Genomic DNA, 12,036 nt, shown 5'->3' with positions numbered 1-12,036 from the left:
TTCACTAACATGGTGGAACAGTACCTGTGCACACCCCTCCACGTACTGACTGATGGTTCGGCCCCATTCAACTTCTGGGTCTCCAAATTGTCCACATGGCCAGAGCTAGCCTTTTATGCCTTGGAGGTGCTGGCCTGCCCGGCGGCCAGCGTTTTGTCTGAACGTGTATTCAGCACGGCAGGGGGCGTCATTACAGACAAACGCAGCCGCCTGTCTACAGCCAATGTGGACAAGCTGACGTTCATAAAAATGAACCAGGCATGGATCCCACAGGACCTGTCCATCCCTTGTGCAGATTAGATATTAACTACCTCCCCTTAACAATATATTATTCTACTCCAGGGCACTTCCTCATTCAATACTATTTTTAATTTCATTTTACCATTATATTGCGGGGGCAACCCAAAGTTGAATGAACCTCTCCTCTGCCTGGGTGCCTGGGCCTAAATGTGTGACAGTGGCCTGTTCCAGTGGTGGGTGACGTGAAGCCTGATTCTCTGCTATGACATGAAGACAGATTCTGCGCTGACATAAGGCCAGATTCTCTGTTACGGGACCTCTCTCCTCTGCCTGGGTGCCTGGGCCTATATGTGTGACAGTGGCCTGTTCCAGTGGTGGGTGACGTGAAGCCTGATTCTCTGCTATGCCATGAATACAGATTATGCGCTGACATAAAGCCAGATTCTCTGTTACGGGACCGCTCTCCTCTGTCTGGGTGCCGGGGCCTAAATGTGTGACAGTGGCCTGTTCCAGTGGTGGGTGACGTGAAGCCTGATTCTCTGCTATGACATGAATACAGATTCTGCGCTGACATAAGGCCAGATTCTCTGTTACGGGACCTCTCTCCTCTGCCTGGGTGGCTGGGCGTAAATGTGTGACAGTGGCCTGTTCCAGTGGTGGGTGACGTGAAGCCTGATTCTCTGCTATGACATGAAGACAGATTCTGCGCTGACATAAGGCCAGATTCTCTGTTACGGACCTCTCTCCTCTGCCTGGGTGCCTGGGCCTAAATGTGTGACAGTGGCCTGTTCCAGTGGTGGGTGACGTGAGCCTGATTCTCTGCTATGACATGAATACAGATTCTGCGCTGACATAAGGCCAGATTCTCTGTTACGGGACCTCTCTCCTCTGCCTGGGTGCCGGGGCCTAAATGTGTGACAGTGGCCTGTTCCAGTGGTGGGTGACGTGAAGCCTGATTCTCTGCTATGACATGAATACAGATTCTGCGCTGACATAAGGCCAGATTCTCTGTTACGGGACCTCTCTCCTCTGCCTGGGTGCCTGGGCCTAAAATGTGTGACAGTGGCCTGTTCCAGTGGTGGGTGACGTGAAGCCTGATTCTCTGCTATGACATGAATACAGATTCTGCGCTGACATAAGGCCAGATTCTCTGTTACGGGACCGCTCTCCTCTGTCTGGGTGCCGGGGCCTAAATGTGTGACAGTGGCCTGTTCCAGTGGTGGGGTGACGTGAAGCCTGATTCTCTGCTATGACATGAATACAGATTCTGCGCTGACATAAGGCCAGATTCTCTGTTACGGGACCTCTCTCCTCTGCCTGAGTGCCTGGGCCTAAATGTGTGACAGTGACCTGTTCCAGTGGTGGGTGACGTGAAGCCTGATTCTCTGCTATGACATGAAGACAGATTCTGCGCTGACATAAGGCCAGATTCTCTGTTACGGGACCTCTCTCCTCTGCCTGGGTGCCTGGGCCTAAATGTGTGACAGTGGCCTGTTCCAGTGGTGGGTGACGTGATGCCTGATTCTCTGCTATGACATGAAGACAGATTCTGCGCTGACATAAGGCCAGATTCTCTGTTACGGGACCTCTCTCCTCTGCCTGGGTGCCTGGGCCTAAATGTGTGACAGTGGCCTGTTCCAGTGGTGGGTGACGTGAAGCCTGATTCTCTGCTATGACATGAAGACAGATTCTGCGCTGACATAAGGCCAGATTTTCTGTTACGGGACCGCTCTCCTCTGTCTGGGTGCCGGGGCCTAAATGTGTGACAGTGGCCTGTTCCAGTGGTGGGTGACGTGAAGCCTGATTCTCTGCTATGACATGAAGACAGATTCTGCGCTGACATAAGGCCAGATTCTCTGTTACGGGACCGCTCTCCTCTGTCTGGGTGCCGGGACCTAAATGTGTGACAGTGGCCTGTTCCAGTGGTGGGTGACGTGAAGCCTGATTCTCTGCTATGACATGAAGACTGATTCTGCGCTGACATGAAGCCAGATTCTCTGCTATGGCATGAAGAGACTGATTCTCCGCTGACATGAAGCCAGATTCTTTGCTATGGCATGAAGAGACTGATTCTCTGCTGACGTGAAGCCAGATTCTCTGCTATGGGACCTCTGTCCAATTGATATTGGTTCATTTTTATTTTTTTAATTTTCATTTTAATTCATTTCCCTATCCACATTTGTTTGCAGGGGATTTACCTACATGTTGCTGCCTTTTGCAGCCCTCTAGCTCTTTCCTGGGCTGTTTACAGCCTTTTTAGTGCCCAAAAGTTCGGGTCCCCATTGACTTCAATGGGGTTCGGGTTCGGGACGAAGTTCGGTTCGGGTTCGGATCCCGAACCCGAACATTTACGGGAAGTTCGGCCGAACTTCTCGAACCCGAACATCCAGGTGTTCGCTCAACTCTAGTTATGACCACTGCTGCAACACAGATATGAGGTGGCCAGGACGGGAGCTTCTGCATATGTGTCTATGCGTGCTCCCACTGTCCCGGCCACCAGAGTCCAGAGCTTTTCCCTAAATGTTCCCCCCATATGGGTAGTAATTGTAAAATTAAGAAGAGCAATGTTTGTTTTACCTATTATATCTTCCTGTGCAAGTGCCATTTTCCTGAGACAGTAATATTCACCTACTGTAAACCTTGTAATTATCTTCACACTTCTTTGTTTAATCTTATTTATGCAAACATTCATGACTATGACTAAGGGCCTTTAAAGCCTGAAACACATAAGTTGCAGTATATATCCATTTTATGGTGGCTTTACACCATTTAGAAACAATTCTGCTATGTGCTGGACCTTTTAGCTTCATACATGCAGCATGTGTTGAGGTGACTTTATTGCCATATATTTCTGATATAAATGAGCCTTGAAAAATGAAAGGTGGAATCTGATTCGTTGCTATGGGCAACTAAGCCAGTTTCCCTTTGCACCAGTTTTGATAACTTTCCCCTATTATATTTTCCAGTAGCCAACGCTGGGGCTATAGAGACACGTAGTCTCAGATTCCATAATAGCACTTTCCAAACTTTTTGGGCATTACAAATTTGGAGGTGGGGAATTGTGTGTTTTGTCTTTCATTTCTGGTTAAAGGGTTGTCCAGGTAAAAAAAAAATATATATATATGGCATGACAAGGTATTGAAATAATAAAAAAAATGCCATAGTCACTGTTCTAAACCCCATCCGTTCTGGCACTGCTACTCCGATCCTCCTAGCTGGGCTTTGCTTACATGACTGCAGTGTTGACGTGCCTGTATACCACACGTGACGTGGGTGTTGGGGAGCAGGTAAGCATAATGTATACGAGGGGCCCAGGCATTGGGGGGGGGGGGGGGGTCATTACAGGGGTTGGATAACCCCTTTAATTTTATATTAATATTAAACCTTCAGCTATGCTGTGTAAAGCTAGTGGGTTCTGTACATACACATATATATACACACAAGCATACATATAAGTAGATACACACACTATATAAATATAACCTTGGTGCCAGTTCGTATTGGCCTGTTCTTGCACCCGACTGTTAGTGTGCTGCGTTTTAATTTTCCATATATATATATATATATATATATATATATACACTGTTCAAAAAAATAAAGGGAACACTTAAACAACACAATGTAACTCCAAGTCAATCACACTTCTGTGAAATCAAACTGTCCACTTAGGAAGCAACACACACATGCTGTTGTGCAAATGGGATAGACAACAGGTGGAAATTATAGGCAATTAGCAAGACACCCCCAATAAAGGAGTGGTTCTGCAGGTGGTGACCACAGACCACTTCTCAGTTCCTATGCTTCCTGGCTGATGTTTTGGTCATTTTTGAATGCTGGCGGTGCTTTCACTCTAGTGGTAGCATGAGACGGAGTCTACAACCCACACAAGTGGCTCAGGTAGTGCAGCTTATCCAGGATGGCACATCAATGCGAGCTGTGGCAAGAAGGTTTGCTGTGTCTGTCAGCGTAGTGTCCAGAGCATGGAGGCGCTACCAGGAGACAGGCCAGTACATCAGGAGATGTGAAGGAGGCCGTAGGAGGGCAACAACCCAGCAGCAGGACCGCTACCTCCGCCTTTGTGCAAGGAGGAACAGGAGGAGCACTGCCAGAGCCCTGCAAAATGACCTCCAGCAGGCCACAAATGTGCATGTGTCTGCTCAAACGGTCAGAAACAGACTCCATGAGGGTGATATGAGGGCCCGACATCCACAGGTGGGGGTTGTGCTTACAGCCCAACACCGTGCAGGACGTTTGGCATTTGCCAGAGAACACCAAGATTGGCAAATTCGCCACTGGCGCCCTGTGCTCTTCACAGATGAAAGCAGGTTCACACTAAGCACATGTGACAGACGTGACAGAGTCTGGAGACGCCGTGGAGAATGTTCTGCTGCCTGCAACATCCTCCAGCATGACCGGTTTGGCATTGGGTCAGTAATGGTGTGGGGTGGCATTTCTTTGGAGGGCCGCACAGCCCTCCATGTGCTTGCCAGAGGTAGCCTGACTGCCATTAGGTACCGAGATGAGATCCTCAGACCCCTTGTGAGACCATATGCTGGTGCGGTTGGCCCTGGTTCCTCCTAATGCAAGACAATGCTAGACCTCATGTGGCTGGAGTGTGTCAGCAGTTCCTGCAAGACGAAGGCATTGATGCTATGGACTGGCCTGCCATTAGGTACCGAGATGAGATCCTCAGACCCCTTGTGAGACCATATGCTGGTGCGGTTGGCCCTGGGTTCCTCCTAATGCAAGACAATGCTAGACCTCATGTGGCTGGAGTGTGTCAGCAGTTCCTGCAAGACGAAGGCATTGATGCTATGGACTGGCCCGCCCGTTCCCCAGACCTGAATCCAATTGAGCACATCTGGGACATCATATCTCACTCTATCCACCAACGTCACGTTGCACCACAGACTGTCCAGGAGTTGGCAGATGCTTTAGTCCAGGTCTGGGAGGAGATCCCTCAGGAGACTGTCCGCCACCTCATCAGGAGCATGCACAGGCATTGTAAGGAGGTCATACAGGCACGTGGAGGCCACACACACTACTGAGCCTCATTTTGACTTGTTTTAAGGACCTTACATCAAAGTTGGATCAGCCTGTAGTGTGTTTTTCCACTTTAATTTTGAGTGTGACTCCAAATCCAGACCTCCATGGGTTGAAAAATTTGATTTCCATTTTTTTATTTTTGTGTGATTTTGTTGTCAGCACATTCAACTATATAAAGAACAAAGTATTTCAGAAGAATATTTAATTAACTCAGATCTAGGATGTGTTATTTTTGTGTCCCCTTTATTTTTTTGAGCAGTGTATATATATTGTACAATTCCTATTGTTGAATCTCTTTACTCTGTATTCAGAAGTAAATACAGAGTATACACAAAATGTGTATCAGCTTTAATGAGCCACTCACTAATAACTGTACTCATAGTATAAAGCACAAATTATAGCCTAGAGATTTTAAATAGCACAGCAGTGAACACTGTGGGAGATGCAAACCGAGGCATTTCTCCTACTTGGTCTAATAGCTGTGCAGGTCACCTAACGTGCACATAATAATTCACAATTTTTTAGCTTTAATGGTAATTTTTCTTCAGTCACCTAGGTTAAATTGCTTAGCAATTGAATGTGCTGTGAATCATCTTAGAGCACGGCTGTCAAGTCATATTTCATTACATTTAATCTCGTATACTTGTTTTCAAATATTACGGGAATACATTTTGAAGTACAAGCATAGATGATATTATAAATGTCATTCTCATTCTTCAACAGCGAGAGACTTATCAATCAAATAAACATGAATATAGCATTTCAGTACAAAGTGTAGTAACATAGTCAATGTGGTTTCCGGCAGGTAACAGGCACGATTTTTGTGTCTAAAATGATTTTATAATGTGCTACATTATAAAAAAATAAAAGGTAATTTTGAAATTTAAAAACAGATTTAGTCGCTAGTCAGCATCCTTTTAAAAAATAACTCCCACATAAATCTTTATTTTCTGACCGGTTAGAAAGGTACATGATGTAAACTGTAGTGAAGGTAATCTTCTTACCCAGTGACTGTGTTTGTAAGTTATAATCTCCCTTCTGATCTTCAGCTATGTCATGTGACCAACACTCTAATATCCAACTGACACAGGACAGGAAGTCAGTTAATTCTCTATCCATTCCTATGAGACTGAAAATTATCTTTCATAGGAATACGTAGAGAAACTGACTTTCTGTCCACACATACACTGCCTGTCCAAAAAAAAGTTGCCACCTGGATTTAACTAAGCAAATAGTTATGAGCCTCCTATTGGAAAATTACTGCATGGGCGATTTTCTTTCAGCTGGCAACAAGTTATTTAACCCCAACTGGTGCAATGAGTTGCTTCTCATTTCTTAAACAACCATGTCAAAAGACACATCTCGTAGTCGTGGAAAAGAGGTTAGTCTGTTTGAGAAGGGTCAAATCATTGGCATGCATCAAGCAGAGATATCATCTAAGGAGATTGTAGAAACTACTAAAATTGGGTTAATAACTGTCCAACGCATTATTAAAAACTGGAAGGATAGTGGGGACCCATCGTATTCGAGGAAGAAATGTGGCGGGGAAAAAATCCTGAATGATCGTGATAGGCGATCACGTAAACGTTTGGTGAATTCAAATCGAAGAAAAACAACAGTAGAACTCAGGGCTATGTTTAATAGTGAAAGTAAGAGCATTTCCACACGCACAATGCGAAGAGAACTCAAGGGATTGGGACTGAACAGCTGTGTAGCCTTAAGAAAACCACTAATCAGTGAGGCAAACCAGAAAAAAAGGCTTCAATTTGCTAGGGAGCATAAAGATTGGACTTTGGAGCAATGGAAGAAGGTCATGTTGTCTGATGAGTCCAGATTTACCCTGTTCCAGAGTGATGGGCACATCAGGGTAAGAAGAGAGGCAGATGAAGTGATGCACCCATCATACCTAGTGCCTACTGTACAAGCCTGTGGGGGCAGTGCTGTGATCTGGGGTTGCTGCAGTTGGTTCTAGGTTCAGCAACAGTATGTGCTCCAAGAATGAGGTCAGCTGCCTACCTGAACATACTGAATGACCAGGTTATTCCATCAATGGATTTTTTCTTCCCTGATGGCACAGTCATATTCCAAGATGACAATGCCAGGATTCATCTGGCTCAAATTGTGAAAGAGTGGTTCAGGGAGCATGAGACATCATTTTCACACATGGATTGGCCACCACAGAGTCCAGACCTTAACCCCATTGAGAATCTTTGGGATGTGCTGGAGAAGGCTTTGCGCAGCAGTCAGACTCTACTATCATCAATGCAAGATCTTGGTGAAAAATTAATGCAACACTGGATGGAAATAAATCTTGTGACATTGCAGAAGCTTATCAAAACAATGCCACAGCGAATGCGTGCCGTAATCAAAGCTAAAGGTTGTCCAACTAAATATTTTTGGTGGCGACTTTTTTTTTTGGATGATGCTGAGTTATTTGGAACATCTGTCCCTAGGAAAGCAACAATTGTCATGATCATTGGCCCGTGTAAACGGGCCTTTAGTCAGCAGCCAGTATTGTTAGGGCTAAGCAGATCAAGGATTTTTTAAGACAAAAAGTGGTACAGACTTTTTGGTGGGGATATTCAAATATCAGAAGCAGGTGATGCTAGGGAGGCTTATTCCCCTTGCGGCCTGCTATTGGCTCCCCCCCCCCCCCCCTCTCCCGACTATATTAATAAGTGCCATAGAGTCATCTCACATGCACATTCAGAGAGCCAGAACTTTTTTTCATCCAAGCAGCCATACGAGGGCTTGTTTTTTTGCAGGGCAGTTTTTATTGGTAGTTTTTTGGGGTTCATATAACAGTAGCCATAAAGTGGCTAATACCTTTAAGCATTTAGAGTACTGTATGATATGTAGACCCACTGCTCTGATATACTGTTCATTTCAATATAATGCAGGAATAAAACCCGAAGCTTGGTTTCTCCCATTTAAACGCATAGTATTGCTCAATATGTTTGCCAAGCATCACTTGCATTAGTAAAATCAGATCACATTATACTTAACAACCAAAATTGTATTTAGAGCATTGAATGATCAAAGCCCACAGTTCATCCAATGCACTTCTATTCTGTGTGACATAAACAGATGCTTGTATGTTATGATGCATATTGATGGTTATATCACATACAGCATTCTTTTTTCTCCAATCCTACAACTGTATACTACCCCAAACAATTCTACTGATACATATGGAAGCACTGAGATAGTGGTTTATGCCAATGCATTGAAAAGTAGCTTTTCTGTGCTGACGGCACTGTATATCTGTCATTCCTAGCAATATAGGTTTGGAATGGATAATTTGCCATTTTACTTGATATGATATGTGTTGCACACCTAACGAGTTATTACAGGTACCCATATATTGCTACTGTCACACCTATTAACATCAGAATTTTGTGGGGGTGGGTGATTTACAGATCACCCATATAAGTCATGAAATTACCTTAGGAAAGGAATAACAGAAAAAACATGTGTGCCATAAGTAGCTGACCGAAAAAAAAAAAAAACTCTTAGGGTACAACCACATGGTGCCATTGTATGGCGCTTGTGATACAGCCGTGCTGCGTTTTAGTACCGCGGCTGAAATGGCCTAAGGCGGCTCTAATTACACTAATGAGGCTGCACTATTCCGTGGGTCTGTACTGTTAATGGCCGAACAGCACCTTGAATACCGTGCAGCCATTAACAATACCCAATGAACGGTTCTGCCTCATTAGTGTAATCAGAGCCCGCTGAGGCCCTTTTGGCCATGCTGTACTCGAACGCAGCATGGCCATGTCACATTGTGTGGTTGTATATACCTTCATATAAGCATCATAAAACTATAATAGATTCACACAAATAGGAGCTCTATTTAAAGCCCCCCCCATACAGTGGCAACTGAGGGGATTACTTCTGAGGGGCTGTGTTTTGGTGGTGCAACAAAAAAGATTGCAGCAGCGTTATGGGTGCCTCCGGCATTGGGCACTGATTAGAGACTAATGAAGTTAGTCTCTGATTGGGTGATTGTGTAGAGGAATGGGATTCTGTAACCCATTTATCCCCTGCAACACAATAACAGAGGACCAATGATTTACTACAGAAGCCAGGGGCACAATGTCTCATAATTTTTTTTCTTTTTTTTTTTACAATAGTTCACCGTAAGCCATCATTCACGATTCAGTGTTCTATCAGTGATTTCCATCAGTAATTTTGAGCAAAAACCAGGTGCGGCTCTAAACCCAGAACAGGAGCAGATCTTTGCTTTATGCCTTATGCTCTGGTTTTAGCTCACAATCACTGATGGAAATCATTGACCAAAACACTGACATGTGAATAAGGCTTAAAAATGAAAACATTACCTATATTTACCCTATTGTAATGCACTTTGCATTGCCCCCTTAAAAAAACTCTAAAAATGACATCAATAAATTATATGAACAAAATAGTACCAATAAAAACTGCCCAGCAAAAAAAACAAGCCCTCTTATGGCTGTTTGGATGAGAAAAAAAGTTCTGTCTCTCTGAATATAACTAAATAATATTACTTTGTTTTTCCAAAAAGCTTGTGTTTTATGCAGAAGTAATTAAATGTAATTGCCATATTTATACAATAGTCATAGAATAAAAACAACAAACAAAACATGGTATAATTTATAGATTAAAGCTAATCAATGAATTATACAGTGCAGCATGTACCAGAAAATTGCACAACTTAATGCAACTAAATAGTTAATACAACACCATCTGTCCCTTGCAAAACTGTGTTAATGTAAAAATAAAAAAGTTATGGTTCTTGCAATGCCAAGATTTAAAAAAAAATTGCTTGATCTTTAACACCCAAAACACATGCAGTATTAGAGGGTTAAAAGGGGTTTTCAGGCTCCTGATAGGCCATTAAAAGCTGTTCTCTGCAGCCTCTTGCACCGGAACTAATTTTGGGGCAGATTTATCATAGCCCAGCATACAAAGCTATGACGAGAAGTATGTCTCATCATAAATTAGGCGCAGCATTCGGTAGTCCATGCACCTGAACTGAAATCTATATCAGAAATCTGGCATAGAAGAGGACACTTTTTTCCGGGAAAGTGGCAAGGTTGGTGGTGTAATGGTAGTTGCGTAAAAAATTTTGTGCAAGTGCTGTTTGAAAAAAGTCACAAATTTGCCGTTTGAGACTTTTTCACACCACAATGTGGCGTATCTTTACAATGTGAAGATGATTTGCCCAGTGGCCTTCATATAACTTTACTCAGCTTTGCAGTAACATCTCTGCTGTGAATGACTTTACAGTGAGCTCAAAAGTACAGTAACATGGTGCAAAATTATATTTTGTCAAAACTCCCACCTACCTGTATTTCAATATTTAAAGGTTTCAGCCTTAAGTGCTTAACCTGCAAATCAAACTCATCTCAGTGTAGATGCTGCCTATATATAGATATATATCTGATGTATGGCACACTTACCTTCACAGTAAGCATTGTCTTCTCTAAGTGCCCAGAATCCATCGCGGCAGATACAGACAGCTTTGTCATCTAGGTTTTTGCAGACTGAGGACTCCATGCAATTATGTCCTTCCGAGCAGAAGTCATAACCTTAATGAGAACATTATATAATATTCATCGTTTGTGCAGAATAAATATCCATAAAAGAGTGATGCTATAAAATCTTCAAAAAAGCTGCAGGTGCTATCAATAATACATACTGTATATAGCCAGAAAGAAGCACAGGGAATAGGCAATTTATGTAGCACTATTTTTGCACTCCATGGAGGGGCGATAGGAAACATTAGTGAAATACTTGCAAAAAGTACTTCAGACTGATTTCCTGGAATGATTTTTCAGGCTTTCCTATATATGAAACAAAAACTACTGATCCTGATTTCTATTTAAACTTACAATTTGACATTTTTCGACAATTAAAGATACATCACCGATAAGGGCAAACAGACCAAAACATTGGTCTAAAAAAGGGTGCCATGCTTTAGTCAGGCACAGAGAAAAGAGTCCGGGTATGGGGAGAAGAGTCCGCTGTGTGGCTTCTCCTTGTCCTTCTCTCCTTAACCCCTTAGTGACCAGCCTGTTTTGGGCCTTACTGACCAAGCGTTTTTCTTCCTTTTTTCATTGTCGCGTTCCAAGAGCTATAACTTTTTTATTTTTCCTTCTATATAGCTTTATGAGGGCTTGTTTTTTGCAGGACAAGTTGTAGTTTTTAATGGCGCCATTTTGGGGTACACATAACTTTCTGATTAACTTTTATTAACTCTTTCTGGGAGGGAGATGGGAAAATCAGCAATACTGCCACTGCGTTTTTACGTTATAAATTTTATGGCGTTAATTTTTCGGTATAAATAACATAATATCTTTATTTTCTGGGTCACTACGGTTACAGTGATACCAAATACATATATTTTTTTCCTTTTTACTACTTTTTTCAAATAAAACCCTTTTTTTTAAAAGAAAAATGTTTTTGCATTGCAGCTTCCCAAGACCCATAACTTTTTTATTTTTTATTTCTATGGAGTTGTGTGAGGGCTTGATTTTTGTGGAACGACTTGTATTGTTCATTGGTATCATTTTGGAGTAAATGTCGCTTTTTGATTGTTTGTTATGACGTTTTTTCGGTGGCAACTAAGAAAAAAATAAGCATTTCTGTATTTTTTTTATTTTTTTTACGGCGTTCACCGTAGGGTATAATATACATGATATTTATGTAGTCTGGGTCGTTACGGACGCGGCAATACCAAACATATGGGGGAGATTTTATTCAATG

General features: G+C 42.9%; 1 protein-coding gene across 1 annotated transcript in view; it reads right to left on the bottom strand.

Annotated features, from left to right (window-relative positions):
• Positions 1–12,036, bottom strand: part of NELL2 (neural EGFL like 2) — a 391,676-nt gene that overhangs the window by 198,715 nt on the left and 180,925 nt on the right. Inside the window, exon 12 of the mRNA XM_040410664.1 lies at positions 10,731–10,859. Within this exon, the coding sequence (XP_040266598.1) occupies positions 10,731–10,859 (129 nt within the window). The remainder of the gene's footprint in view (positions 1–10,730; positions 10,860–12,036) is intronic.

The sequence above is a fragment of the Bufo bufo genome, chromosome 1 (assembly GCF_905171765.1).
Source record: "Bufo bufo chromosome 1, aBufBuf1.1, whole genome shotgun sequence".
NCBI lineage: Eukaryota > Metazoa > Chordata > Amphibia > Anura > Bufonidae > Bufo > Bufo bufo.
This window is presented reverse-complemented; position numbering and strand designations above follow the sequence as displayed.